At 33.2% G+C, this 27,162-nt stretch overlaps 2 protein-coding genes across 2 annotated transcripts; both read left to right on the top strand.

The window, feature by feature from the left end:
- The first annotated feature begins 8,399 nt into the window (after positions 1-8,399).
- LOC148612991 (uncharacterized) lies at positions 8,400-12,797 on the top strand. Its single transcript, XM_088590569.1, has 4 exons — positions 8,400-8,498; positions 11,178-11,249; positions 11,584-11,704; positions 12,456-12,797. Exons 1-4 carry the CDS (start codon positions 8,472-8,474, stop codon positions 12,491-12,493), a joined length of 258 nt encoding a protein of 85 aa, XP_088446695.1. The 5' UTR covers positions 8,400-8,471; the 3' UTR covers positions 12,494-12,797.
- Positions 12,798-16,914: 4,117 nt separating this feature from the next.
- LOC148612990 (di-N-acetylchitobiase-like) lies at positions 16,915-25,337 on the top strand. Its single transcript, XM_088594939.1, has 7 exons — positions 16,915-17,086; positions 18,924-19,068; positions 20,022-20,233; positions 20,868-21,039; positions 21,672-21,769; positions 22,421-22,588; positions 24,825-25,337. Exons 1-7 carry the CDS (start codon positions 16,952-16,954, stop codon positions 25,005-25,007), a joined length of 1,113 nt encoding a protein of 370 aa, XP_088451065.1. The 5' UTR covers positions 16,915-16,951; the 3' UTR covers positions 25,008-25,337.
- Positions 25,338-27,162: the final 1,825 nt, after the last annotated feature.

Below are 27,162 nucleotides of genomic sequence, written 5' to 3'. Positions count from 1 at the left end.
TATCCATAACATACGGAATGAATGAAACAAATTGTTATTTTACTAAGAACATCAATACGCAGAACGGAAAAGAAAAGCAATTATGAGTATGTCTTGCGTATTCAATGCTTAAAGGTTTCTTATCTGGAAGCTTAACTGTTATCTTTAAAATGACCACTTGCCTTTATCAAGTGATTTATGTCTCCAATATCTTCTGTTTGTTTGTATCTATTTAGCAACAAGAATGATAAAAGGGTTTTGAAAAAAAAATCTCAAAATATAAGGCATAATATGTTATGTAATTGATGAATACCAGTATGATATATTAACAGTAAATTTATCAGTATATTTATTAAGTATATTTTCCCATGTGTATCTTTTCACGAATGGTTGAATCCAACCCATTATGTAGAAACAGTAATTATAGTTGCGAAGTAAATTATATTTGATAAAAGGAAAATAATATTTGTTCAACATTAAATTAATGGACCAAATCTACATGTAAATAAACTACTTGAATTTGGACCACCAGGATATGGAAGAAAGATTTGGTCCAATACAATTATATGGATCTAAAGTGATGTTGCTGTCAACACCATCATTCTGTTTGTTATACATATAAACTTGACAGGTTTGATATAAGTGGTTTATTTCATGTGTTGACTGGTTGTGATAATTTTATAAGATAAAGTAATTAATTAAAACAAAAAGAAAAACAAATGCTCCTTACCAACTTATAATTACAGCTTTTATATTATATATAATGATTTATCATGAATATCAATTGTTAATAACGAATGAAATAAAGATAACCAATAAACAGATTGATATATAATTAATTAAAAAAAATTCCCTTTTATTTCTACTTACGCAACTTGGGAGGAGTCGTGTGGCGGAAAAACATTTGATCATTTATAGGAATAATGAAACTACAAATAAAATTCAAGACTAATGATTATCATTTGAAGCAGTTCATGAAATGATATGACTTAAAACTGATTCGAAAGTAGTTAAGACTTTTTTGTATCGTGTTAGAATTCTAACAAATAGGCTTCTGAAGCAGGGATATGTTGCTACAAGATTGAAGTCATCACTACAAAAGTTTAATGGTCGTCATCATGAACTCGTGGATCGTTATGATGTATCCATCAGCACCATGAAAACTGATTTGTGCAAGGTATCATAGTTTTCCTTTCCTCTTTCGTCTACCCTGGACTTGACTTTTCATGAACAACTCGGCGGGTGTTTCTAGAAAAGCATAGGACGTTTACCCTACTTGTGCACCTGGTCCATGCTTCCAGTGTTTAGTGGAGTCCGAGTTCCTCATTTGCTTTTGTTACTTTGTATGTATGATTTTAGTTACTTCATGTTCTTTGTTATGTCAGTCTGTTTTCCATGTCTGGTCTTTGTCCCTGGGTTACATTCTTTTGATTACCGCTATAACCTTGGTTCCATTGATTACTCTTTGACTTGTGGTTCTATTTACAAATATAACACACTAAAAAGGGTTTGCAATAATAGCCGGGCGTGTGAAAACAGGAGAGTGCTCGCAAGTTCTACTGCTTTACTTTGGCATCAATTCCATCTTTTTTTTTGTAAACTATGTTACATCTAAGTATCAATCTCTATGTAGGGATCAAAGAGTGTGTGTGTGTGTGTGTGTGTGTGTGTGAAACATGTTATGCAAGAACCCATCATTAAGACACTGTAATTTGATCATTTGTACCATCAGAATCAACACGAAAGACGCCATTTTAATTCTATCTTGTTAAAATGAATTGAAATGTCATTAAAATGCACTGCAAATGAACATTTGAAGGTCAAGAAACGCTCTCAAAAACCTAAATTTTCTAACGTTCTATTGAAAAAGTACCAAAATAAGCAGCAATGCAGCGATCAAAATGTTCCTTTCAAATAGAGAAGATTTCTTTGAATGAAACTATATTGTAAGATCATTGAGGTTTTGACTTTTCCAATTTTGTATGACTTTCTCAGATTTATTCTTCATTATATGCATATTTTAAGTTATTATTTTCGTTATGTATTTATTTGCGGATGAGTGTATTGTGCCTTTTTTCATATGAATGTATTATAGTATCACGGTATAAGTGTGGTCGGCCGGTTGTACGTCCGTTAACAGGGATTCGAGAGGTTTTATGGAAATGGTATACAGAAAACTAAAAGTTGTCTTGATAAAAGGAAACTACCATTTTTGCTTTCCCCTGTTTTGCCTTAGCAGTTGGATTTTAAAACCCCAAAACAGGAGACATATAGCTGAGGCATTTACGTAGCTTTTTTCGTATCAAAAAAATATCATAGTTTCTCCCGAAAAAGTCATTAATTTAAGTTGACCTTTTTTGGATTAAATTAACTATAAAATGATAAATTGTATTCAGTTATTTTTTTCTGAATTTTAGTCCAGCACGGTTGTCGGTAGAAAAATGCCTCGGGTATATGTAATAGACGCCCTTACGTACGGTCTTAATGGATAATTGATCTTGAAATCGAAAGTCATCACTACGAGGCTAGGTGAAGTGTACAGTTAAACGACAGCTCATGATAAACAAACTGACGAAAGGACTAGCGGAAACCCAACTTAGATTCGCGGCTATACATTCAGAAGTCATTGTTAATAAAATGACTGAACTTTTTCGTTAGTTCTTTTTGGACTTATGGTAATTAGTGGCGTACTGATAAATCGAACAACGGCTTACATTTTCTAAAAACTACTCACTGAGTTGTTTTTCGGAAGTTTTGTCTATTATTTGTCCACCGTTGATTTGTAAAAACGAATCTACTTTTAAAACAATAGGTTGAATCATGTTCTAAATTTTCTAAAATGTTGTTGCTTACCACCGCTAGAGTAATCAAGGGTACCAAGATTCTAGAGGAAATCAAAAGAATGTAATCTAGGGACAAAGACAAGACACGGAAAACAGACAAAGAACAAAGTAACCAAAATAATACATACAAAGTAACAAAAGTAAATAAGCAACTCGGACTCCACTAAAAACTGTGAAGCATGGACCAGGTGCACCGGTAAGGTAAGCGTCCTCTGGTTTCTAGAAACACCCCCGAGTTGCTCATAAAAGTCAAGTCCGGGGTAGATGAAAGAGGAAAGGAAAACTTTGACACGTTGAACAAATCAGTTTTCACGGTGCAGATGGATACACCATAACGAGTTCATGATGACGACTACAAAACTTCTGTAGTTATAACATCAATATTGTAGCAACATAATCCGGTTCTAGAAGCCTAATTGTAAGAAGTCTAGATTGGTATTTTTTGCCGATATTTTATATGTTTAAAATGTGCTTAAAAGCGTGTATCTTGCAAATTTACATAGATACAACCTTCTGACATAGATATGAATGAACACGTGCTGTTATGATTTTATCAACAAGAAAAATAACACATTAAAATAACTCAGAATCAGTGATCTGTGGCCTCAAAGGTACACTTCCTTGTCTTAGTTTATTTAATGGCGTCATTCATGAAGTACAATTCATCACTTATAAAAACCATTTGGTTAAGCCGATAATATTTTAATGAAAAAAATATTTAGGGAAACTTGATACGTATACAGGATCATTAGTCACTTTGATTTTTGGTGAAAACTCATATTAAACAAGTGGGGTTATGTTATTGGTGTGTTTTTCGTTAATCTTATGGTTTTACAACACGATGATCATGTGATTATCATAAAATTATCATCTACAAAATTAGTATGAAATAATGGTAACAATATAATGTCCACACGATAATCATACAATATGTGATTATCATATGAATGTTGGTTTCAGAACGGAACATCGGAAACACCATAAAAATGATTATTTTTGTGGCAACATCACTACAGCACCTGCGTATGGAGTTTCATATCACAATTCATACGTTATGTCAGAGCTTGCTGCAACTACAAAGACTTTTTTGTACCGCGCTAGATTTCTTACAGTAAGGCTTCTAGAACAGGGTTATATTGCTACAAGATTGAAGTCATCACTACAGAAGTTTAATGCTCGTGGAACGTTGAAGTGTATCTATCTGCACCATGAAAACCGAGTTGTATAACGTGTCATAGTTTTCCTTCTTTCTTCCATCTACCCCGGACTTGACTTTTTATGAGCAATCCTACGGGTGGACGCTTATCCTGCCGGTGCCCTGTTCCATGCTCCCAGTGTTTAGTGGAGTTCGAGTTGGCATTTACTGTTGTTGCTATGTACATATTATTTTGGTTATGTTGTTTGCTGTGTGTGTCTGTTTTCCCAGTCTGGTCTTTGTTGGATTACATTCTTTGATTTCTAGAATCTTGGTTCCCTTAAATAAACTTTATGATAAAGCTAAAGTTTATTTTTTTACAACGAAAGAAAAATAAAATACGCCGTGAACCACGAGGTAAAGACAAAGAAATGGAAACCAATACAAGACAACTTTGAACATATTAAGCTGAACTAAGAACATACAGAACCTGAAGAAAAAAACTGCTTGCAGAAACTGAACAAACAGTCAAAAAGCCAAATTTAGAGCATATAGTAGTCAAGCGAACAGCACAGAGTATCCGCACAAAGAACATACAGAAAATGGAAAATATCCGCTATACAAAACCGAACGAAGGAACGAACAGTAGACAGATGCCGAACAGAAACAGAACAATAAGACTTTGAAATTTAATCTCGACTTAATTGTACAATTAAAAAAAATCTTGAAATCAGTATAACATTAAGTGGTTAAATAAGAACAAAATAGCAAAAATACTATATAAATGTTTGTTGATTTGTTATTTGTTCTATACATTCTTTTGTTAAAATGTAGATTAACGCAAAAAAACTAAAACCTTATCATATGTATGACATTTATCCGTTACTATGCAGACTTTATGGTGTATCCATCTGCGCCATGAAAACTGATTTGTTCAACGTGTCATAGTTTTCCTTTCCTCTTTCGTCTATCCATGACTTGACTTTTTATGAGCAACTCGGCGAGTGTTTCTAGAAAACCAGAGAACGCTTACCCTACTGATGCACCTGGTCCATGCTCCCAGTGTTTAGTGGAGTCCGAGTTCCTCAGTTGCTTTTGTTACTTTGTATGTATGATTTTAGTAACTTTATGTTCTTTGTTGTGTCAGTCTGTTTTCAATGCCTGGTCTTTGTCCCTGGGTTACATTCTTTTGATTACCGCTGTAACCTTGGTTCCATTGATTACTCTTTCACAGTGAAGTAAATGTTTTCAAACAAGTATCATTACAAAACACATTTTGATAAGATAGTTCAAAATTATTTTTTCATAAAAGGCAAGATATAAGTGAAAAAAGAATCATTAACCTTAAAGCCAACACAATAAAACAATTATACATGTGTAGGTTTTTTAAATATAAAATCAAGTCTATGAAACATTGAAGGAGTAATCAAGGAAACCAAGGTTATAGCGGTAATCAAAAGAATGTTACACCACACTGGACAAATATGTTGTCGATTAAAATTTCCAGCATTTTGTAAACATCTTCCTCTGTATATTTGGAAGATGATTTGGAATTATTTCTTACAAAGTATGAGGAATCTCTACCAAGAGCTATATATATGTCTCTATGTGTACCATCTTTTTTTTTGGAAAAAACAACGATGTATAATGTTTTTAAGTCGGGATTTTAACTGAGTATGGGGAATAGCAGTATACAGTGTTGAAAAATCATAGGTTTTAATGCTAGTATGTTCAGATAATAGTCTTGAACTAATTGTTTCCAAAAGATCTTTCGAATTTTTCAGGATCCACATTGAATTAATACCACTACGGGTGTAACAAGTGTTGTGTGATAGGACTGCAGACCCTCTTTGATAGTTGTGAGTATAGAAGTTAAAAGTATTGAAAGAGGTTTGGTGGTACATTTTGCAGATCCAGCTATGAAACGTTGTTTATATGGATGCTAGTGGAGTTTAGGAATTCAGTACATAGACGGTAAATCACAATCATCGTCCTTGGTAGAGAGACCAAAAGAGGATAGCACAGATTTATGGTTTTCCACAATCTCTTCTTTGGAGAGTGTGGTAGCAGTATAGGTCTTATCACTGCTATTATTTTCTACGTCTACATAAACATTGGATGTAAAACGTTTTGCAGACAAAAACAATGTTGTTTTGGGCTTTGTCTGCTGGTACGACAACATATTTGTCATGTATAGTAGACAATGTTTTTGCTACCTCGGGGTCTTTGAAATCTGATGTAGCCTTGGCACTCATTAACCCACTTAAAACTTTCATTCTTTTCAAAATTAACGGCATTTAACCACTCTGACAGAGAATCAATGTCTTCTTCTTCTCGTTTTATCCATTTTCTTGCATAGTCCTCGACGGCGTGTGAAATTTTTTTCATATTAGCAAAATATAAACATGTGTAATAATGGTTAATTATATATGGTTATTATAAACAATGTCATAAGTGGAACTGAAATAAACTGACCACAAACTGTACTCAGTGACCATCACGAAGTAAGTAATATACAATACTCTTGTCATTTCTATAGCAAAATGAAGGACGACATCCTGTCTTATACTAGCAATATGTTATGGAAAAAAAGAATATTGAAAACAAAAGCAGATATTCTTCGTTTTGTGTAGCAAACGCTTCCTTTGTTGTAAACATAAAACTATTGTCACGAATTTCGCACATAACCAGATTGTTTTCCGCCATTTAAATAATTCCATATTTTGTTTAATAAATAATCAGATTGATTGATTAACAACAGTTTAACTTCCTATGGTAGATATTTCATAGATTTCAGGACAAAACGATTGACTTATTGAACACACACTGTTTAGAACTAGTCCGGAACTTTGAGTCGTATCTTACTGAAGCAACAGCAAAGCCCGAACCCCACATTATTCAACCAGTCGTCATTTTACCGTTCCTCTAAATACCACGTTCTCGACTGTAAATCAGTGATTCAATTTTTAGGTCTTAAGTGTGACTCGTCCGGGGTTGAACTCAAAATCTGGAGACAAGCTTGTACCCCGAAAAGCAGCTACCAGTCTTAGAAAACAGTGACATTTGCAATGTGTTTAATCAATCGAATCCAAAATGATTATAGATTTCGATGCAGTATTTGAGATGTTGTTATACATGAATCTTTTTATAATACCATGTACTGCAAAATGCATCACTAATTACGTACGAATCAGTTTCAATTTGTTATCTAGGACTCTCAGCTAAACTACCTTATCCTTAGTTTTACACCTATCTTGTTTCAAGTAGATTGCACATATTTATTGATATCATACTTCTAATGTTTTAGTTAGCATCATTTATTTATCATGGAGTCCCTCAAAAGACTTTATTTGTATACAAAATGGATGACTATGTACAAACCAAAATTTTTGACGCAATTTTTTGGTATCATGTTTATGTAAACATAAATTGTCGGGATAAAATGTTTAGGTGGGTTGAACAGCATCTTTTAAAAATTGTATGGATTGGGGGTATTTCTGGGCATAACATACTAATATTTTGTTATGAACATTTAATTTTAATTCTATGGGTTGTGTTTTTTTTATTTGAGTGGTTGTTGCTCATAGACCATATCAATTTTGATAGTTGATTTACTTTAATCAAACGACACATAAAGTTCATGGAACTTAAAATTATTTCACACGCAATTCACAGATAGATTCGACTTTTAAACGAATTTCATATGTATTCTGAAACAAACCATTTTCTAGTGCTTATTTTCAGAAAAAGAAGGATTATTTAAAATCATATAAACACATAAGTTGCTTTTATTTTAAGTTCGGAATAAGTAAAGGCTATCCAGTATGTCGCCTTTCTAATAACTAGTTTGCAAAGGGCATCTTTGATACTTAATAATCCTTAAATTCGAATGAGCTGAAATGTATTACCATATTAGTTAATATGGAAACTGAATCGGAAAGCTATCAATTAATATGTCATTCAGGCGAGAGAAAAAAAATTAAAAAGTAGAGAAAAAAGTTAATGTTAGTATTCTATGACAACTTTAATGAACATTTTATTCGTGCACATCAGTTTATTTCGTTGAATTTTCCTACTAAGAATGGATGTAATCTACGCACGTTTTACACAACTTCTATTTTAACATTGGTGACACTGCAAGCACTATTGGTTAATAACATGGGAGCCCATTTAGAAACAATAACATGTACATGGTATATTGATATTTTAACAATTCAGAATCTGTCTTATCATCAAACCACAACACTTCCTTTTTCGACAGTGCATCAGTTAGACATTCACTACACAAAAAGTGCAAATAACGTCTTACTTTGGGGATTGAATTGTATTGGTTAAAAGACACTTACATATTTGTCTTTTTGATTGACTTTCGCCAATCAATACGTAGTTACGACAATAATTCGTCATATATATTACAAACTGTATAATTTCTGTATATAATGTATGTAACATAAAACTATCATAATTCTCCCGGGGCTGTTCAGTACAAACACAGTGTCAAAAGGATAAACATTATGTTTCGAAGTATTGTTTTAGTTGTTGTAAGTATCTTATTAGAATTAATTAATTTGTCATTGAAAATGTTTCAGTGTTTTATATATCATTTGATGATTGCGTAAATCAAAGAAATGTTTTATAAAAGAATGTTTCTAGTATTGCAGATTATTTTAGAAATACTAAATCCTTTAAAAAAAAAAGACAAAATTGTTAAATCTATAATTTGAATATTTTACAATCGTCGAATCTTTTAAACATTTTTTATTTATGCCGCCAGTTCTTTATCAATCTAATTCAGAACGATTATTAAGTAAAATACGTTGAGGTTCTGAGATTTTGAATTCTCGGGCTTTGAATTAAATATCTATAATCTTCGTAACCTATCGAATGTTGTGAATATATGTCTGTAATAATGAGCAAACTTCTGCTAAGTGACTTTAACGATGACATGTATTGTTCGCGTGAAATTCATGTGAATATAACATGGAATTTGCATGATTTAATTTCAATTCCATGTGAAAAGTTAACGCAAAATTTATGTAAAACTCGATTCACATTAAATTCATGTGATTTGTCACAAATTTTGTTATCTGTAGTTATCTGTATCTGTGTGCTACGTATATTTTATCAGATGTCAATGGACAAAGACAAAATTCTAATGACATATATACAGCGAATGACATGTACATTGCTGCATTGAATTCAAAGAAAAAACGAATTAAAAAGGCAACAGAAACACGAAAAAATATAACAACTTAAAAACGATTACTGACTATCATCTAAGTAAACTGTAATTATTTATCTGGTGGGTCGGAAGGATATAGGGATCCTCAGATATTCTAGTTACATGTGTACACAAAACACAGTCAAGAGAGATCTTTAGTCTTAAATGTGATCGTTAACGTCTCTGTGACATAAGTACAGGGCAAATTGTGAACACAAACCGAATAGTTTGTTGTTAAAAAAACTGCTTACATTATGGTTAGTTTTCTTCTTAGTTATAAGGCTAAAATTGTCTGCATTTCGTTCGTTTTGGTGTAATGAATTCAAATGTAACTATCCTTTCATGATACAGACTAACACTCCATATTTGATTTCAAACCCCCGAAACATCAAGTCTCAACCAAACTGTTGTACACATTCAGTCAAACGATGCATGGTTTCGTAATTAAATAAAGATAAAAATTGACAGATAGTCACTGCGTCAACATAAACCTTTCATATGGTACAAGGAAGGATTTGGAAATATTACGGTTCATGTATATGTACGCTCCCGTAATTAATATTTGGCTGTGCAAATAGGAAAGTTGTATTAGTCATAATAATAACTCATAACATACTTCTGACTTTAAGTGTAAGTCTTTGAAAGAATCAGGCAAAATGGGAGAAATCAGAACCATGCAAGTCAAACACTCACCGATCTGACCGTATAATTTCCCTCAAGGATGATTTCTCTACTTGAAAATACCACTCTCAGTGATCTCTGTATCACTGGATTTCCTCAGAAATTTTTCAATAGAATGTTAGAAAAATGATGTTTTGACAGAGTTATTTCCCTATGAAATGCCCATTTTCAGCGCATTTCAATGAAATTTAACCCAGTTTACCAAAATGATATTGAAAATCTTGTCTTTTGCCCTTGTTCTGATGGGGCAAATAGATAACTTACACTTTCAAATTTGTTGGTTTTTTTTCATACTACTGTTTCACCAACTGCCAGAATCTTACAGAGACTGACATTTAAGTTTAGACCTATAAATGATCATGCTATTTCAAATCATAATGTTAATGTTTAACCCTTGCAAAAGCTATCATAATAAAATGAAACCATTTATAAACATGAAACAGAATTCTTGAAAAGAAAGAATATTAGATGCTCTCTTAACATGAAAATAAACTGACGAAACATACATTACTACCATGTTTAGTAATTTTTTATTTATAAATTTATTTTTACGGAGTAATTTCGCAACTAAAACACTGATAACATGAACGTGTTTGATTTATTTGACCAGCCCATAATTGGACAATTATTCTTGTTAATTATGGCACATTTAAGTCAGAACATATGTCAACCCTGTCCTTATCTGAATGTTTGTAATTTACATTATCTTAAAAAAAAAACTGATGTAAGAGAGTAATCAAGGGAACCGAGCAGAAATCAAAAGAATATAATACTAAATAAAGGCCAGACAGGGAAAACACACACACACAACAAAGAACATGAAATAACCGAAACAATACGTGCAAAGAAACCAAAGCAAATGAGCAACGCCACAAAAGAAAAAAAAAGACATACACAACGAAGAACATAAAGTAACTAAAATCATACATACATAGTTACAAAAGCAAATGAGGAACTCGGACTCCATTAAACACAGTGAGCATTGACCAGGTGCACCGTTAGGGTAAGCGTCCTCTGCTTTTCTAGAAACACACACCGTGTTGCTTATAAAATGTCAAGTCTGGGGTAGGCGAAGAAGAGAGGATAACGTGGAAAGTGGTGTATATTTTATAGCTCCTTTGACCACCTCGAAGCATTCTAACTGTCTACATACTTAATGAAAAAATCCTATAGTAAACTCGAATAAAAAAAAATAAAATGTTAGTGACTTTGACTCGAGAAGATTTTCAGATTCTTAAAAGCATTGTCAGAGTTACTACAACAAATATTGCTGAATAAATGGCAAAAAGAATCATTTTTCTTAACTTTGACTTTTCAGGTTATTCTCTGCTGTACAGTATTAGGGTTTCATTTACAATCAGACCCATCCATAGTCAACCAAATATGTACTGTAAGTATTATTGCTAATATCTTCCTTGCTCATTAAATAAAAGAGTGACATAATCTTTTTGTTTTTGTTTGTTTTTTGTTTGTTTTGTTTTGTTTTTGTTTTTGTTTGTTTTTGTTTTGTTTTTGTTTTGTTTTTTTGTGTTTTTTTTGGGGGGGAGGGAGTACTTGAATATGAATTTTGCATCCTTCTTTACTTCATTAATATCCTCGGAGCTTTTAATTTTAATCGGCTAAGGTATAAATAAATGAATGTTGTGTTCTTTGTTTAGTTTATACAATTCCGTACATTTCTTTGTTATGAGACTAGTGTATTTAACAAATTTCATCTTTTTTAGAATAGAATCCGACAAATGTGTAATTACGTTGGCTTAATATGTCGTGGAAACCAAAGATTTGATGCAGATCAGCCCCATCCAGTCTGTGATTACCAAGGACGAAGGACGCAAGGATTCTCACGTAAGCTTGGAAATTCTTCTAAATTAGTCAGAACATTTTCTCAAGTCCTTGTTACACATTTCACTTGTCGTCATGGTTATCGTTCTGCTGGCAGCCCGCCAACCTGCTCGCCTTGACATATTGGGTTCTTTTTCTCAGACAAGATTGGTCATGGTTGATTTTCCACTTGCATGCTTCTTTACAGTAAACAGAGTCAGTAACGTCATTTACCAAGCATATGACCTGCTTTCTTGACTGTATAGTGTCCATACTTTTCTTGAAATGATGAAATGTCAATCAGTCAGTCGCATTTAGTTTATTTTCATAAATGTGTTCAAACGTTGTCTTTTGAAGTTTTTTTCATCGTTGCTTCAGTAATGTTGCATACTTATACTTAGTCCGAATTTCCTCTTACCCTGCAACCCACCTCATTTTTATTTGGATATTGATGTGTCGGGTTGGGGTCAAAACGATGTGCCATAAAAAAAAGTTGGAGATTCAGCGGTACCGCGGAGTAACGCCCTTCAACCACTTGTAACGACTTTCAAGTTGAAATTGTGCATGTCACACCTACCTAGTTCGACATATCAATATCCAAATAAAAAAGAGGAGGATTGCAGGGCCAGAGGAAATTCCGGCTAATTTATACTGTTCTCAGCACACAAATGATCAAGTGGTTGTCCTTCAAAATTATCGATGGAAATTAGGAATATCCTGCATATTTCTGTCAATAGATGTATGTATAAAAAACGATTTTTTTTTCTATTTGCAGCACAACAAGTTTATCAGTACATCATGCGCCAAGGTTGATTTACCGTATCCTGTCCATAATTCTGGTGGATGGCTTTCTATCACATGACATTGATTTGAACTTAAAAATTTAAATCATTGATTTTATGAAGAAAATTAACGAATTCCTGTATATGTTTTGATTAAAATTTAAGGGTCTAATTCAACAGTCACTTGTACATTTACACAAGTACATGATATTGTTAATACTGGTGGTGCTAGTTTTTTATCAAATAAAAAAAATAATTTATCTACATTTGACTTCAAAGTTTGTCAACGAAAAGTGCGAATCTAAAAAATCTGTATGAATAATAAAACAATTTATATTGAACCATCTCTGTGCCACGGGCCACTTTTGGGTCACTTTTTTCATATTACGTTCAGTGCCACGGGGCCACTTTTGGGCTACTTTTTTTTTTTTTTTTTTTTTTTTTATTTGATGTTTTTAGTATAAATGATAAATGGACATTTGGAACTTGTAATCTGAAACGAGAGGGTCAAGTCAGAGTGAATATGTATATATTCATGCTGATTACCAAAGAATTGTTTACATTGTTTTGGAGTTTGAACACGCAGGGGTGTTCCATGCCTAAAGCGAATATGTGAAAAATAGTTGGTTTGGGACGTTGGCTATTACTTGGAATTATAGTGTACATTTGTATATAACATCATGTTGACAGACGTTCTTTTTTTTTCAACAACAGAAATTTAAATACAATATTAGTAAAACATGACTGATCCTACGTGTGATTCGTCGATTATTTGTTATTCACGATCATTAACATCCTCCATTCACGATCAAGTAATCGACTGTTCACGTCCATATCTCTTGCTCGACAGTGTAACAGACACAGGGTCTCGTTACAAGACTATATATAGGTCACACACATTAGCAGGGCCCGATATCTATGAATATTCACTGCCAGTTGTTTTATTTGGTTCCTAATCTGGTTTCCTGGTCAATAAGCGACCCGAAGTTTGCTACAATTAATGTACCTCTTTTAGATAATATCATACACATGGCTATGTGTTTTTTGCTTGTATGAGGATGGGAGACTTACATTAAAAGTTGAAATGAACGGTTAGCATTGAATTTATGCTTCAGTCTTAGATTGTTATTAGAAGCAATCAAAATGTTGCCTTTTTTCTAAGATAAGTGACATTGTTATTTCATTTAGTACTGACCAACCATTCAATAAATTAAAACACGTTTAAACCCAAAATTTTGTCTAAAATAAGCGACTTTGTAAAGTTAGCTATATGATTTCGGAAATGTAGTCCATGTCTGTCGCGAGTTCTCCAATACATCTAAATACATAATATTATCTTCTTGTGTTGTTTATTATGGTTTTTTTTCTTTACTAATATGTGTATAATTTTGAAAATAAATAAAAATCATGTATTACAGGCTACCTTACTCCAGCAGTGCTGGAGGTTGCAAACTGTCTCGAAAGCTATTTTAAGACTCAGTGCCTGTATGGAGAAACGGAATTCCTAACGGAGGATTTTATTTACACTGACTCCATGTTCATTTTAGCGGAAAACTGTGTACCTTCTTCGTTTTTTTTTCTTGTCTGTCGGTCTTATGTTAATCATTCTAGTCGTGTGTATGGCTTCTTTTCTTGGACTTCAACCAATCAAATGTGACGACCGGAAACCAGTAACAATGAAAATATCTTTTTTGCTACCGTACCTTGCATTTTGTTTACAAGTGCCTTGTACAATCGATAAGTGCGTTCTGTGTGAAAACGCATATATTTGCTCCCACTCTCAAATATTTAGCCTGACTAGAATATATCACATATATTTGGGCTAAATATGTGAAAGGGAGAAAGCACCTGTGGTGAAACGACATTTCCCCGATATCGCTTTGTGACGTTAGTTCATTGTCAACGTCAGTGAAAAAAACAAGCCATGACACTGAAGAGAAAACAATGAAAAATGTGCCGTGGCACTGAAAGGGTTAAAGGAGCGAAAATCCCTGATATTTTCACCCGCGTGCTATTCCGCTACCCTCTACAACACGATATTTATCAATTGTGGACTTTTTACGTTAAATATAATCTAACAGATCCATATATAACGTACTGACTGAGTGAAAGTCCTTAATTTATAGATTACGTATGTAGATAATGTATTTTCTTTTTGCCTGTTTTGTCTGCCGCGCTTCCGCCATGATTTGCTGAGAGTAATAACGGAACGGAATGGTTTATATCCGGATCTAAATTCAGAAGTATAGCGTCAACATAAAAATAGAAACAAGGCTTCATGTACGTGGAATATCCTTGCATCACATGATCACAATAACCAATGAACTTAGAATTTTTAAGACTATTACACCATATGTAACATTGTATTTTAATTATTTGCACAGAATAAATTAATCACATGTATAACTGATAACATCTATATTATCGCTATTTTGTTTAAAATCCATTTGATCTTGCTATACGATAATTTTCAATCTCACGCCAATCGAGTGAGAATGAAAATTATCGCTAGTTTCTATGTCCTCACGTGACATACAAGCAACAGCGTAGGAATATTGGACGACCCAAATAACCGTCATATTCCTACGCTGTTGCTTGTATGTCACGTGAGGACATAGAAACTAGCGAAAATTTTCATTCTCACTCGATTGGCGTGAGATTGAAAATTATCGTATAGCAAGATCAAATGGATTTTTAACAAAATAGCGATAAATAATCTAATAATCAAAGGTTTGGTGACCATCTTTGTCTCATTTATTCTAAAGAGCTTTAAAGTAAGGACATCACTATAATACCGAATTTTGTCTCTAATTTTTACTTTTACCTCGAATTGACTGAAGAAACATTTTTCAACTTAACTTTAAGATAAACACGAGGGCACTGATTTTCCAATTTTTTTCTGCTGCTTAAGCATATAGAATATTTTAATTTGTCCCTCTCCTCATGCATACGCTTTCCTAGATATTGCAATCATTACACCGATTTCTAGCAGTAAGACCTCAGCAAGTTACACACAAATTACATGGACAAAGATAAGTTGCTCATATATCCACCACACAATCGATATTGTATACGATGAGAACATTACTTTTTGTAGGTTTAAACTGAAATGTCAGTTAACTGCTAGTAGTCATTTCTTTGTGCACTTGTGTAACTTTTAATCAGTTTCTTTATTTGTTTTAAAGAGGGACTCCGACCTTTTTTAACTGATTTTTAGGTTTGTTTGTTTGTTTGTTGGGGTTGAACGTCCAAGCAGCAATATTTCAGCTATATTCAGACGATGAACATGAAATTGATGATAAAATGAACATGAAATTATGATGAAATGAAAAAGGGATGGAACACAAGGACAATAGGGTCGACAAATTTTGATTGCCACTGGAAATAGGGAGAAATGGGTAGGGTCGGACAATTTAGCCTCCTGTGGCGGAGCCCTATGGTTCCTACACCGGGAGAATACCACAGTAGGGTTCTTTAACGTGCGAGGAACGTGGCATCTTTCCCAACACGGTGCACCACTATGGTTTGCGGTCAGGTTTTCCGTATTATAGCCTGACAACCACAGCATGTAACACGCCAGGGGTACCCTATTCCACCACCTGGGGCACACATCCCAGTAGCTCTGTTGGCAGAGCGCCCTGGCCCCCAGCTAGGGTTCTGAGCACTATTTAGTCGTCTTTTACGACAAGCTTAGCGCTGCTGCAGGCCTATTCTTTTAACACCCGGACCTGCACGGGGCCTGATTTTTAGGTGTCACGTGTTTAATTGTGAAATATTTTCCCACAAGCAGTGCTAAGATTTAAAAGGGAGGGTTGTGGTCACGTTCGAGTACGATAACTCCGTCGATTTTTTTGCGCCTGTCCTAATTAAGTCAGGAAATTCTCCATGGCCTCTGTATGTCTTGTTAGTGGCTTTTTTCATCCCGGTGGGGTTGTCTCTTTGACATATTCCATTCTCGTTATATTTGACGTCATCATGACTGATAGATATGGATTGTCAGTTTCGAATATGATCAACAACCTCCAACATCGGCGCTTACCCTACCGGTGCACCTGGTCTCAGCTCCCAGTTTTTAGTGAAGTCCGAGTTGCTTATTTACTTCTGTTTCTTTTTCAGTGTTATTTTGGTTATTGTATATTCTTTTTATGTTGTGTGCATTTGTTTCTCCTGCCTTTTCATTAACATCGGTTATTATAATTTTACTACAAATTACACCAAAGAGGAAAAAAGAAATTAAAAACATTAATTCTATACAGACACCAGATGGTTTTTTTTAATGACCAGTGTCAATGAACGAAATTGTTGTTGTTCATATTCATCAACTGCATTAAACCATTGATTGTCATAATACGATATGCATATAAATGTATACTTTTGAACTTACAAACCTGCTTTAAAAGTTACAAACCACACAAAGGGAACGGCAGAATTTAAAAAAATATATATCCGTGTGAATTTACCATATACACCGTCACGGAGAGATGACAGTATGTATTCACTGAGGGTCACGATTATATTTGCTGTCTCCCTAATTCTTGGTGTTCAGGCGATAAAGAATCATTCCAGTTGTCCATGTAGTGATGCTAGTTTGTGTCAACCGATCCAGAACACAACAAGACGCGAGGTAAGTGTTATTGTTTACTTTCACTTTGTTTTTACGGTGTTGATAAAAAAGTAATCTGATTTTTCAGGTAATATGTTCCGAGTTATCGGCTGCATGTCCGTCAATAAAGTATGTTAATGGTGTTAATATCTTTATTCGGCGTATTTAACAAATTCAAATCCTCACAAAAAAAAAATGTATAAATGTCAAAGTAACGCCCGGATGAAAAACTTGTTTAGACTATCGAAATCAAACAGACAATAGACAATATTTATTAGCACAAACACAATTACATTAAATGGTTATGGCATAATGCAATACAAAACAAAGTGCAAATAAAAGTAATATGATATATTAATATGAACAATGATTTGATCAAGGTGCAACAGTGGTATACAGTTTAATAAATTTATGTATTCTGATTTAAAACATTCTTTCATAAATATTATAATTAGTTTGATTACATTGAATGGGCATCTGTTTAATAGGGAAACTAATTCTTTCATTGTAAAAAATGAATTAGAGACAAGATTATCAACTTTATTTATTTTTTCTATTAATTTGAATCTTTGTAGCTTATAGTGGGAACATATTGAGAAAAAGTGGTGTTCATCTTCAGTATCACCATTTTTACATGAATTGCAAGTTCTATTATTTCTATCTATTTTGAAATAACTCCCCTTTCTATTGCTAAAGAATGGGCACTAATACGGAATTTACAAAGAATGGATCTATCAGATTTATTTTTACAAATGTCTACATATGCAGGTCGTTTAAATGGTAAATGGAGTTTTCGGAAAAATGTTAGTTTTTCACTTGCTGATATAACATTAATAATTTTTTGTTTAGTTTAGTCAAGCATTCTTTGCTCAATTCTGTTAATGTGGTATTCAATGATGTTTATCTTTAGATTTAGGGAGCTGAACACTAAATTAATTAACATATTTTTGAAGTGAGACATCCATACACTCCTTTCTTTAACTTTGTTAAAAATATTATGAATCAGGGAATTGGGAGAGTTAAGTTTGTGTACTAAAAACATCAGAATATCTAATTTAACTCTGAGGTGTAAAGGTATCCTATTTAGTTCAGATAAATAGGCGATATTTGTTGCCTTGCTGTGAACTCCGAGAATTTTTTTTTTTACAAATTTTAGGTGTAAATGTTCATATGGGTCTGAGTCTGTAATTTTTAGCAGCTCCCCAGACCTCACTTCCATATAAAATAACAGGAAGTATTAAAGTATAAAATAATTTCTCCATTAAATTACAGGGGTTGTCTAAAGACTTTATTTTGATTAATGTTAATATTAAAGTTCGTCTGTTAAAATATAACGAGAGCGTATGTATGTATGTATGTATGCATGTATGTGCACAATTCTGTTTATGCAACCGCGTAATTAATTCTGCAAGGTACAGCAAAATAGTTGCTCCTGTATACTGCAGCAACATTAAAGTAAACTGAAAGTGAAAATAAAACAAATCACACACAGAGGCCAGAAACTCCTAACTTGGGACAGGCGCAAAAATTGCGGCGGGGTTACAGTACTTTATAGTTGGAAAGTGTTAACCAATAAACAGAACATCACGTGTAGGTTGTTTTCATTTTTAAAGTTGAGTCAAATTTTATTCGAATGTTATAAATGTAGAATAGTTGTTTTTTTTTTCAATTGGTCAATACTGATTTACACGTATTAACCCTTTCATTTTTGAGCCAGTACAAAAGATTTACCAAATTTTACCCTCTAAGGCATCCACAATATGTATATTTCCCAAGCCTGGACAGCGACAGTAAGCAATGCCAAACATATGTAACTGTTTAAAGTGGCATAATTAATCCACCAATTTCTCTGTTACAGATTTTTATATTCTCATTGAGAAATCACAAAGAGATATGGACGAACTATGATTGGACAAAAGTCACTACTGTGGTCATGTTTGGGTATGTCAGTACGGACCTGATGTGTTTTGCCCACAAACATGGAGCAAGAGCCGTCGCCCTTGGTATGTAGTGACAATACTATTCTAAGTTTTTACTTACGGAAGTATAAAACCGTATTGAATTAGTTTGTAAAATTAGTGGAAGCCCTTTGATGTCAATAAGTAAATAAATTTCATGTTTAAATAGAAATATTGCTACCTGTAAGTCCGATTTATAAGTTAGCTCCTCTGCTTCCGGGAGATAGTTTAAAAATAAAGCTTGTGAATGATGGAAAACCTGGCCATAGATTCTGGATGCTATCGTATTTTTTCTCGGGTTTTCTAATGCAGAACAAGATATCAACGTACAGTTTTCCAATTGAATATTGTCACAATTTCATTCAACTTGACCGACATAATTCAGTACAAATACAATATAGTCGTCTGTTGTTTATGGTTGAAGATGGATATTTATAAATATAATGATTCAAATGTTGAAAACTCTTATTATTGCATTTTTTCAAATTTGATGCGTGAAAATTATTTCAAGTAAAGCTACTATTTTTACATTTTGACTTTTACATGTAATTATGAGATAACGTTCGAATATTAGCTTAAATACAAAATGTATCATCAAAACTGCCAATACGATACAAAAAACAAAATTGCGCCAATACGGGATTAAGCCAATTTATCCATCCAATACGTCATATTAGCCTGGTTAAAATCCATATTGGCGTAGGCCTAGGCCAATATGACCTATTGGACTAGTTAGTCAACGATGCATGGTATAATTGCGCAAGGTTTTCCATAATGGCTGAGTAATTGGTCTGAGACTAGCCCAGTCTAATATGGAAAACGGAGACAGACTTTGTATAAACTCTGGTTGTTTCCGAATCCTTGCCATATAATTATTGTATTGATAGTAAATTATTATAACTGTATTATTACTGAATAAAATATGTTTAAACTAATATGGAAAACCTTACAAAATAATACTATGTTAATGACTACTTAATCTTGTATATATTTTATAGCGAATTTTCCCAAGTCGCAATTTACGAACTCAACAGCCCGAACTGATTGGGTCACCAAACAGGTACTTGCTGTTCAGGAAAACTTTCTAGATGGTATTAACGTGGATTTTGAAGATGCTATTTACCAGAATGAGACTGCAGATAGACAAGGCTATACTTGGCTCATACAGGAGCTGTATTCAGCTCTTAAGAAAGCTAACCCTGTTTATCAGGTATGAGTTATGAAAAAGGTCATTTTAAGAGGTCACTTAACTTTGACCTGTCCAAACATTGTAACAGATAAACTTGCATCTATATACAAGTAAACAAAAACTAGATTATGTAAAGGGCACTGAACTGTAAGCAAGCTGAGTATGATGATAACTCCCCAATATATAGTGTGATGGGTCTATTTTGATAGTTGTAAATTTATTTTGTATTTTACTAGCTATACAATGTGCTCTTTTGGTCTCCTGCAGATTGTGTCACAGGCAGTGTTTGGTCGACAATCACGTTTTATACCGTGCCACAAGAAATGGTATAATTGTGCCATACCCTCCAAAAAGTTGCCTGCCCATCCGTCAGTCTAGTTTTCAGGTGTTATCTTGAGTATTGATGTATGGAGATTTAAAAAAAAAACTTTGTGCAGTTGTTTAGTACAATAAAATACAGGTTAAGTTTATTTTTTCAGCAAAATCCAAAATGCAGTTTTGGAGTTATACCATTTTGAACATTTTTCACCATGCAGTTTTTGAGTTAAACCATTTTGAACAATTTTCACCATTATGTGTGCACGTATTAATTAAAGTTCCATTACTGCCTTATTTTTCTATAATTAATCTTTTATTTTTTGTTATTCCACTGCAGTTGACAGTAGATGTTGCTTGGTCTCCAGACGGGATTGATTCGCGTTACTATGACTACAAACGTATTGCCATGGCAACAGACTTTGTGTTTATCATGGCATATGATGAACAGAGCCAAATTAGAGGACCATGTATAGCTGGAGCAAACTCGGCCATTTTTAATGCTCTGCATGGTAAGAACCCCTAATTCTGATCCAAAATTTTACTTTTATTGTAACCATTGAAGACCATTAGAAGAAAACATACAGATGATTCACACAATAAGGTACAATAAGCAATACGAATGATTGCAAAAAAAAAAGTTTTAAAATGATACATGTGAATTAACTATCATAAAATATGCAATGTGTTCTGGAGAAGATATAATTTATAATAAGAGAAATAGCAGTTAATAGTGGAAGACATAAAAAGATAATTTCTTAAATAGATTTGTACACTTTCACATGCCTGCCAAAAGTGAGTCTAGATATTAATGGTTTACCAAAAACCCTTATCTACTATTCTGTAGTTTTCCTTTTCGTGACTTGATCACGGGTTTTACTTGTGTGTTTTCGGAAAATAACGATTGTTTCATAGTATAAAAATTCAATTATGCTGGAATTTTGTTCAAAATAGCAAAAATTTGTGCAGCGAAAATCATTATAAAAGGATTATCCATGGTAAAACAGGAATTATACAACAGTGTCGAGTACGCACATCGTTTGTTCAGAACAAGCCCCCATTAGAATTTTATTTTGAATCTTTTCAACTTCTATTACTGATTTATCTTGATTTATAAAAGAACAATACATTTTATGTTCTGTAGGGGTCAAAGGTTACCTGCATCTAGGTATACCATCTAACAAATTAGTGTTTGGTGTTCCATGGTATGGATATTTGTACACATGCTTACTTTTAACACCAGTAAGTACTTTGTAGCAGCTTATTTTCAAAAACAGAGATTGTTCTAAATTATACACCAAATATTTAAGTTCCTTAAGTAACCACAGAAAAGGATGCAACTCTTTTATGTACAATTATTATATAAATATTGTTCAAATTGAAGTCAGAGGAATCAAATACTTATATTTTAAATAAGAAAATAAAGAACTAAAGTGTGAAGCTGTTAGCACAATAAGAAACAAATGTTTTAATAATATACAATATGTTAATAAGTGATAAGCACAAAAGCATCTGGGAAGTGAAATAAAATGTTCTTTGTAATAAAAAATCTCAAGGGCATAGCTACTAATAACAAATCCAAACCATTTTCAGACATTCGATATATATTAATCATTTCCATTTCTAAATACCAAAATACTGATCATTGATGTATACAATTTATATATTGCAAATTTCGATATGCTGAACAGTGTTTCAATTATCAAAACTGACAAGAACATTCAAAACTTTTGCAAAAGCAGCTTAAGGATAATCACATTTTACCATTTTGTAACACTTTCCCAACACGCATTTTTTGTCGAAAGAAATTTTCATAATTTGGGCTTTTAAACTGTTACCGACTCTACCAAAGATTAAAAAGTTTGGTCCATATTTTCCGTCATTCTTTTGCAGGATGATACTTGTCATATCAAGCATGTACCGTTCAGGGGAGTGAATTGTAGTGATGCTGCAGGGACAGAAATCAATTATTCCAGTATGGCATCATACCTGGTCCATTCAGCTGCTGGGGTCAAATGGAACCAAACCACTGAAACACCTTATTTTAATTTTAAAGTATATGTAAGTACGCCAACTGATAAACTAGAGAAACTTTCAAATGCAAAGACTGGACATGCTTCTCCTTTTAGACGAGTTTTTCATTTTTAAGTATTGAAAATTCAGTGGTGCATCCTGTGTTCTTGGATGATTTTAGATTTGCCCTACTGTTTGAAAACTCCTGACTCCTTGCAATGTTATCTTTAAACAATCTTAATTTCGGGGGTATGATACATCGCATCTACCCCAAAGAACTTGAGATAAAGGATACTACAGACATGTTAGCCTCATATCATCTTGACCTACACTTAGAAATCGATGGTAAAGGAAAACTATTGACCAAACTTTACGACAAACGTGATGACTTTTCAATCAGAATTGTCAACTTTCCATTCATCTGTGGTAACATCCCTTCAGCACCTGCGTATGGACTGTTCATATCACAACTCGTACGTTATGCCAGAGCTTACCGAAATACATTTTCTATCGCGTTAGACTTCTAACAAATAGGCTTTTGGAACAGGGTTATGTTGCTACAAGATTGAAGTCATCACTACAGAAGTTTTATGGTCGTCCCCATGAACTCGTGGATCGTTATGGTGTATCCATCTGCACCATGAAAACTGATTTATTCAACGGGTCATAGTTTTCCTTTCCTCGTTTGTCTACCCCTGACTTGACTTTTTATGAACAACTCGGCGGGTGTTTCTAGAAAAGCATAGGACGCTTACCCTACCGGTGCACCTGGTCCATGCTCCCAGTTTTTACTTTCTTTGTATGACTTTGGTTACTTTATGTGCTTTCTTGTGTATGTCTGTTTTCCATTTCTGGTCTTTGTCCCAGGATAACATTCTTTTGATTATCGCTATAACCTTGGTTCCCTTGATTTCTCTTCATGAACCATTCCTAAATAAAAAGGTACAAAGTTACTTACAAATTTTGTGTATTTATCGAATTAAAGTACAAACGGTTTCTGAATATGCAAATGATTTTATATCATTTGTTTTTCCCCTATGAATTAACTTTTTTTCCTTTTGTCAAAGTATTGTTGCTTTCTTGTGTATGTCTGTTTTCCATTTCTGGTCTTTGTCCCAGGATAACATTCTTTTGATTATCGCTATAACCTTGGTTCCTTTGATTACTCTTCATGAACCACTCCTAAATAGAAAGGTAAAAAGTTACTTACAAATTTGGTGTATTTATCGAATTAAAGTACAAACGGTTTCTGAATATGCACATGATTTTATATCATTTGTTTTTCCCCTATGAATGAACTTTTTTTCCTTTTGTCAAAGTATTATTGTAGTTTTATATCGAAATGACAAGAGTAACTCGGCGAGAGTTTCCAGAGGACCGATCGGTGCATTTAAAGTCTGGTTAGCTCAATTCTTTTCTTATTTATACGTTTTTCATTTCTATTTGTTGGTTGTCGTTTCTTTGCTTCTCCTAAATTTCCCAGACAGTGGTATTTTGGTATTTGAAAAATTAACTATGTAGTTCTAAAAAACAGAAACCATTTGATAAGTATTTGAATGATTTATTGACTAAGGTTTAAACACAAAAAAAAAGATTTACATTTGTGGATTTCTATTCCAAATGTTAACTTAAGGTAGTAGACCTAGGGGGTACCCCAAAATTTTTCCATTATTTAATTTCTTAATTTGTACATGATATTATATTAACTGTGGTACATCTTCTGACATTTTTTAGACATTTTACCGTGCAGATTTTGAACAATAAGGACTACAAAATTGCTATTTTTAGAAATCTGTGTCACTGGCCAAACTGAACCATATCTGGTATAACCTGGTATAAACAACTGAATTTTAAATGAAATTCATTTAAAAAGGATAAATATACAAGATTTATTAAGAAATTTTAATTCTATACACCTGTTTTCCTTTATATAGTTCCCTTACTGTCGCTAAACTAGTCAATGATATAATACTATTGAAAGAGTAATCAAGGGAACGAACATTCTAGCGGTAATGAAAAGAATGTAATCCAGGGACAAAGGACCAGACATGGAAACAACACATACACAACAAAGAACATAAAGTAACTATAATAATACATACAAAGTAACAAAAGCAAATGAGCAACTCAGACTCCACTAAAAACTGGGAGCGTGGACCAGGTGCACCGGTAGGGTAAGCTTCCTCTGCTTTTCTAGAAACACTTAAAGATGGTAACGTTATGTTTTTATATTGATTCCACAATTAGAAAGTGAATGATTTTATTTTTATCTATTAATTTTCAGAATCAAACATACCAAGTACAATATGACAATCCTAGAAGTTTACAGATGAAGTTTAAAATTTTAGATCAGTTTGATTTACGTGGATTTGGAATGTGGAATGCTGACGCTCTAAACTACATAAACAATACAGCGGAAACCATTAAGGAACGGAAAGAAATGTGGGGGTCTTTTCCAAAGCTATAATTACTGCATCGTAATAAGGTACCCTGTGGCAACATGAAATCATTCGAAACAGTGTACATTAAAATTATCACCAAATATCAGGGTATAGTTTCCATCGTGGTATTGCTACATAGAAAATAATTTTCTGATAAAAATGAATGGTTCCAAATGAATGACTTTCTATCAACATGTGCAAACCATTTGTAGACAGTATCTCCACAATTCTGATGATGTAAAAATTTTAGAAAATGACATAGTTTTTTTTTCTATTGCACTTTATTAACTCAGGGTTAGGAAATTCTTAAATGCAAATTGTAGATTTAAAAAGTACTAAATATCTTTTATTTCTTATTTATATGTTTTTGTTGGTGTTAGATTTCAAAGGTCGAGTTGTTTCTTTTTTAATGAATGTATGAATTTGCTGTTTTAATAAATTGATTGAGTATGAAAGAGTAATCAAGGGAACCAAGGTTATAGCGGTAATCAGAAGAATGTAATCCAGGGACAAAGACCAGACATGGAAAACAGACGTACACAACAAAGAACATAAAGTAACTAAAATCATACATACAAAGTAACAAAAGCAAATGAGCAACTCGGACTCCACTAAAAACTTGGAGCATGGACCAGGTGCACCGGTAGGGTAAGCGTCCTCTGCTTTTCTAGAAACACCAAGTTTCCATTCTTTGTATTACACATGGTTAAACTTCTTGATGTTGAATTTGGCTGTCTATTTCGATACTTTCGGTTTTGAGAACTTCTTGAGTATATTTTGGATTTAGATTTTCCTTTGTATTTGATTTGTGCAAAACTATTTAATTTACATGTAGTTTAAATAGAACTAATTTGTGCATATTTGAAATCACACTTCTAGCAGATAAATATACGTATGACTTATTTCGTTTTCACCATTAGTTTATCTTTATGTAACTTGAGTATATAGGGCAACACTTTGCTGTACCTGTGTATATTTGGGGCTGTATGATTTGATATTTAAATTGAAATGCTAAGATAACATATGCAAGGAAATTTTCAGAAACGACTTGTGAACACTGACAATTATAATTTAATACTAAGTTTCAGTATTAATGATATTGTAAATATTTTGTATGTAAGTAAAGCATTCACAAACTTTAAATTGAAACAACTATGTGCATTTGTGGACTTAGAAATGTTAATTATTTAAGTAATGACTGTTATATTTTTTCGTTCTACAAGGAAATAACCTTAATGACGTGGTGCACACTAAATGATCTGCGTATCTGTTATTTTCAAACGTGCACCAAATGCATTGAGGTTATTTCAAATAGACCAAAAAAATATAACACTCATTCCTTAAAATTTAATTTTTGTATCAAAATTTAAGGGATAAATCAGCGAAAAAGGTTTATGACATCACAGTCACATTACAAAATTTGGTATATGAGATAATGGGCCATTTTTTATCCAGTCAGAAAGAGTGTTACATTTGAAATTGAATTATAAGATGATATTGTCTTTGTTATTTTTAGATTAAATGTTTTATACGTTGATTCATTTGCAAATTTATCACGATAAATTGGGCTCAAGTTTTGAGCTACGTTTTGTCACAAAATCGATGTAATTAGCTTCTTAGGAAAACAATGTCGATGTGGGCTAATGGATTACCAACGATCTGGCAGTTTCTTCAATTTAAGACGAAGTTCTTTTCAATATTAGTGTTGCATTGTGGAATCCAATATGATTGTGGACATTTATATTTGCAAAACTATTTAATTTACATGTAGTTTAAATAGAACTAATTTGTGCATATTTAAAATCACACTACTAGCAGATAAATATACGTATGACTTGTTTCGTTTTCACCTTTAGTTTATTTTTATGTAACTTGAGTATATAGGGCAACACTTTGCAATACCTGTGTATATTTGGGGCTGTCTGCAGCCTTCCCTGGGGTGTGAGGGGTTCGTCGTCGTTCATTGAAGACCAGTGGGTGGCCTTCTCCAGACATTTTCATGCAGATGGGATAGTTATCTCTTTGACATATTCACCATATCTTTTCACGTTATATTATATTACAAACGACTACATGTAAGTCAACGATGCCTCTTCTCTTATGAGGAATATTGTAGTTGACCAGACATGCAGCATTTGGTCCTGATGTCCTTTCTCTTTTTTCCAGTTTGGTACTGGTTGG

Source organism: Perna viridis, chromosome 7 (assembly GCF_037379345.1).
Source record: "Perna viridis isolate PV_CMFRI_1.1 ecotype Kerala chromosome 7, ASM3737934v1, whole genome shotgun sequence".
Classification (NCBI taxonomy): Eukaryota; Metazoa; Mollusca; class Bivalvia; order Mytilida; family Mytilidae; genus Perna; species Perna viridis.
Note: the sequence above shows the minus strand (reverse complement) of the source record. Positions and strands in the feature narration are given on the sequence as shown.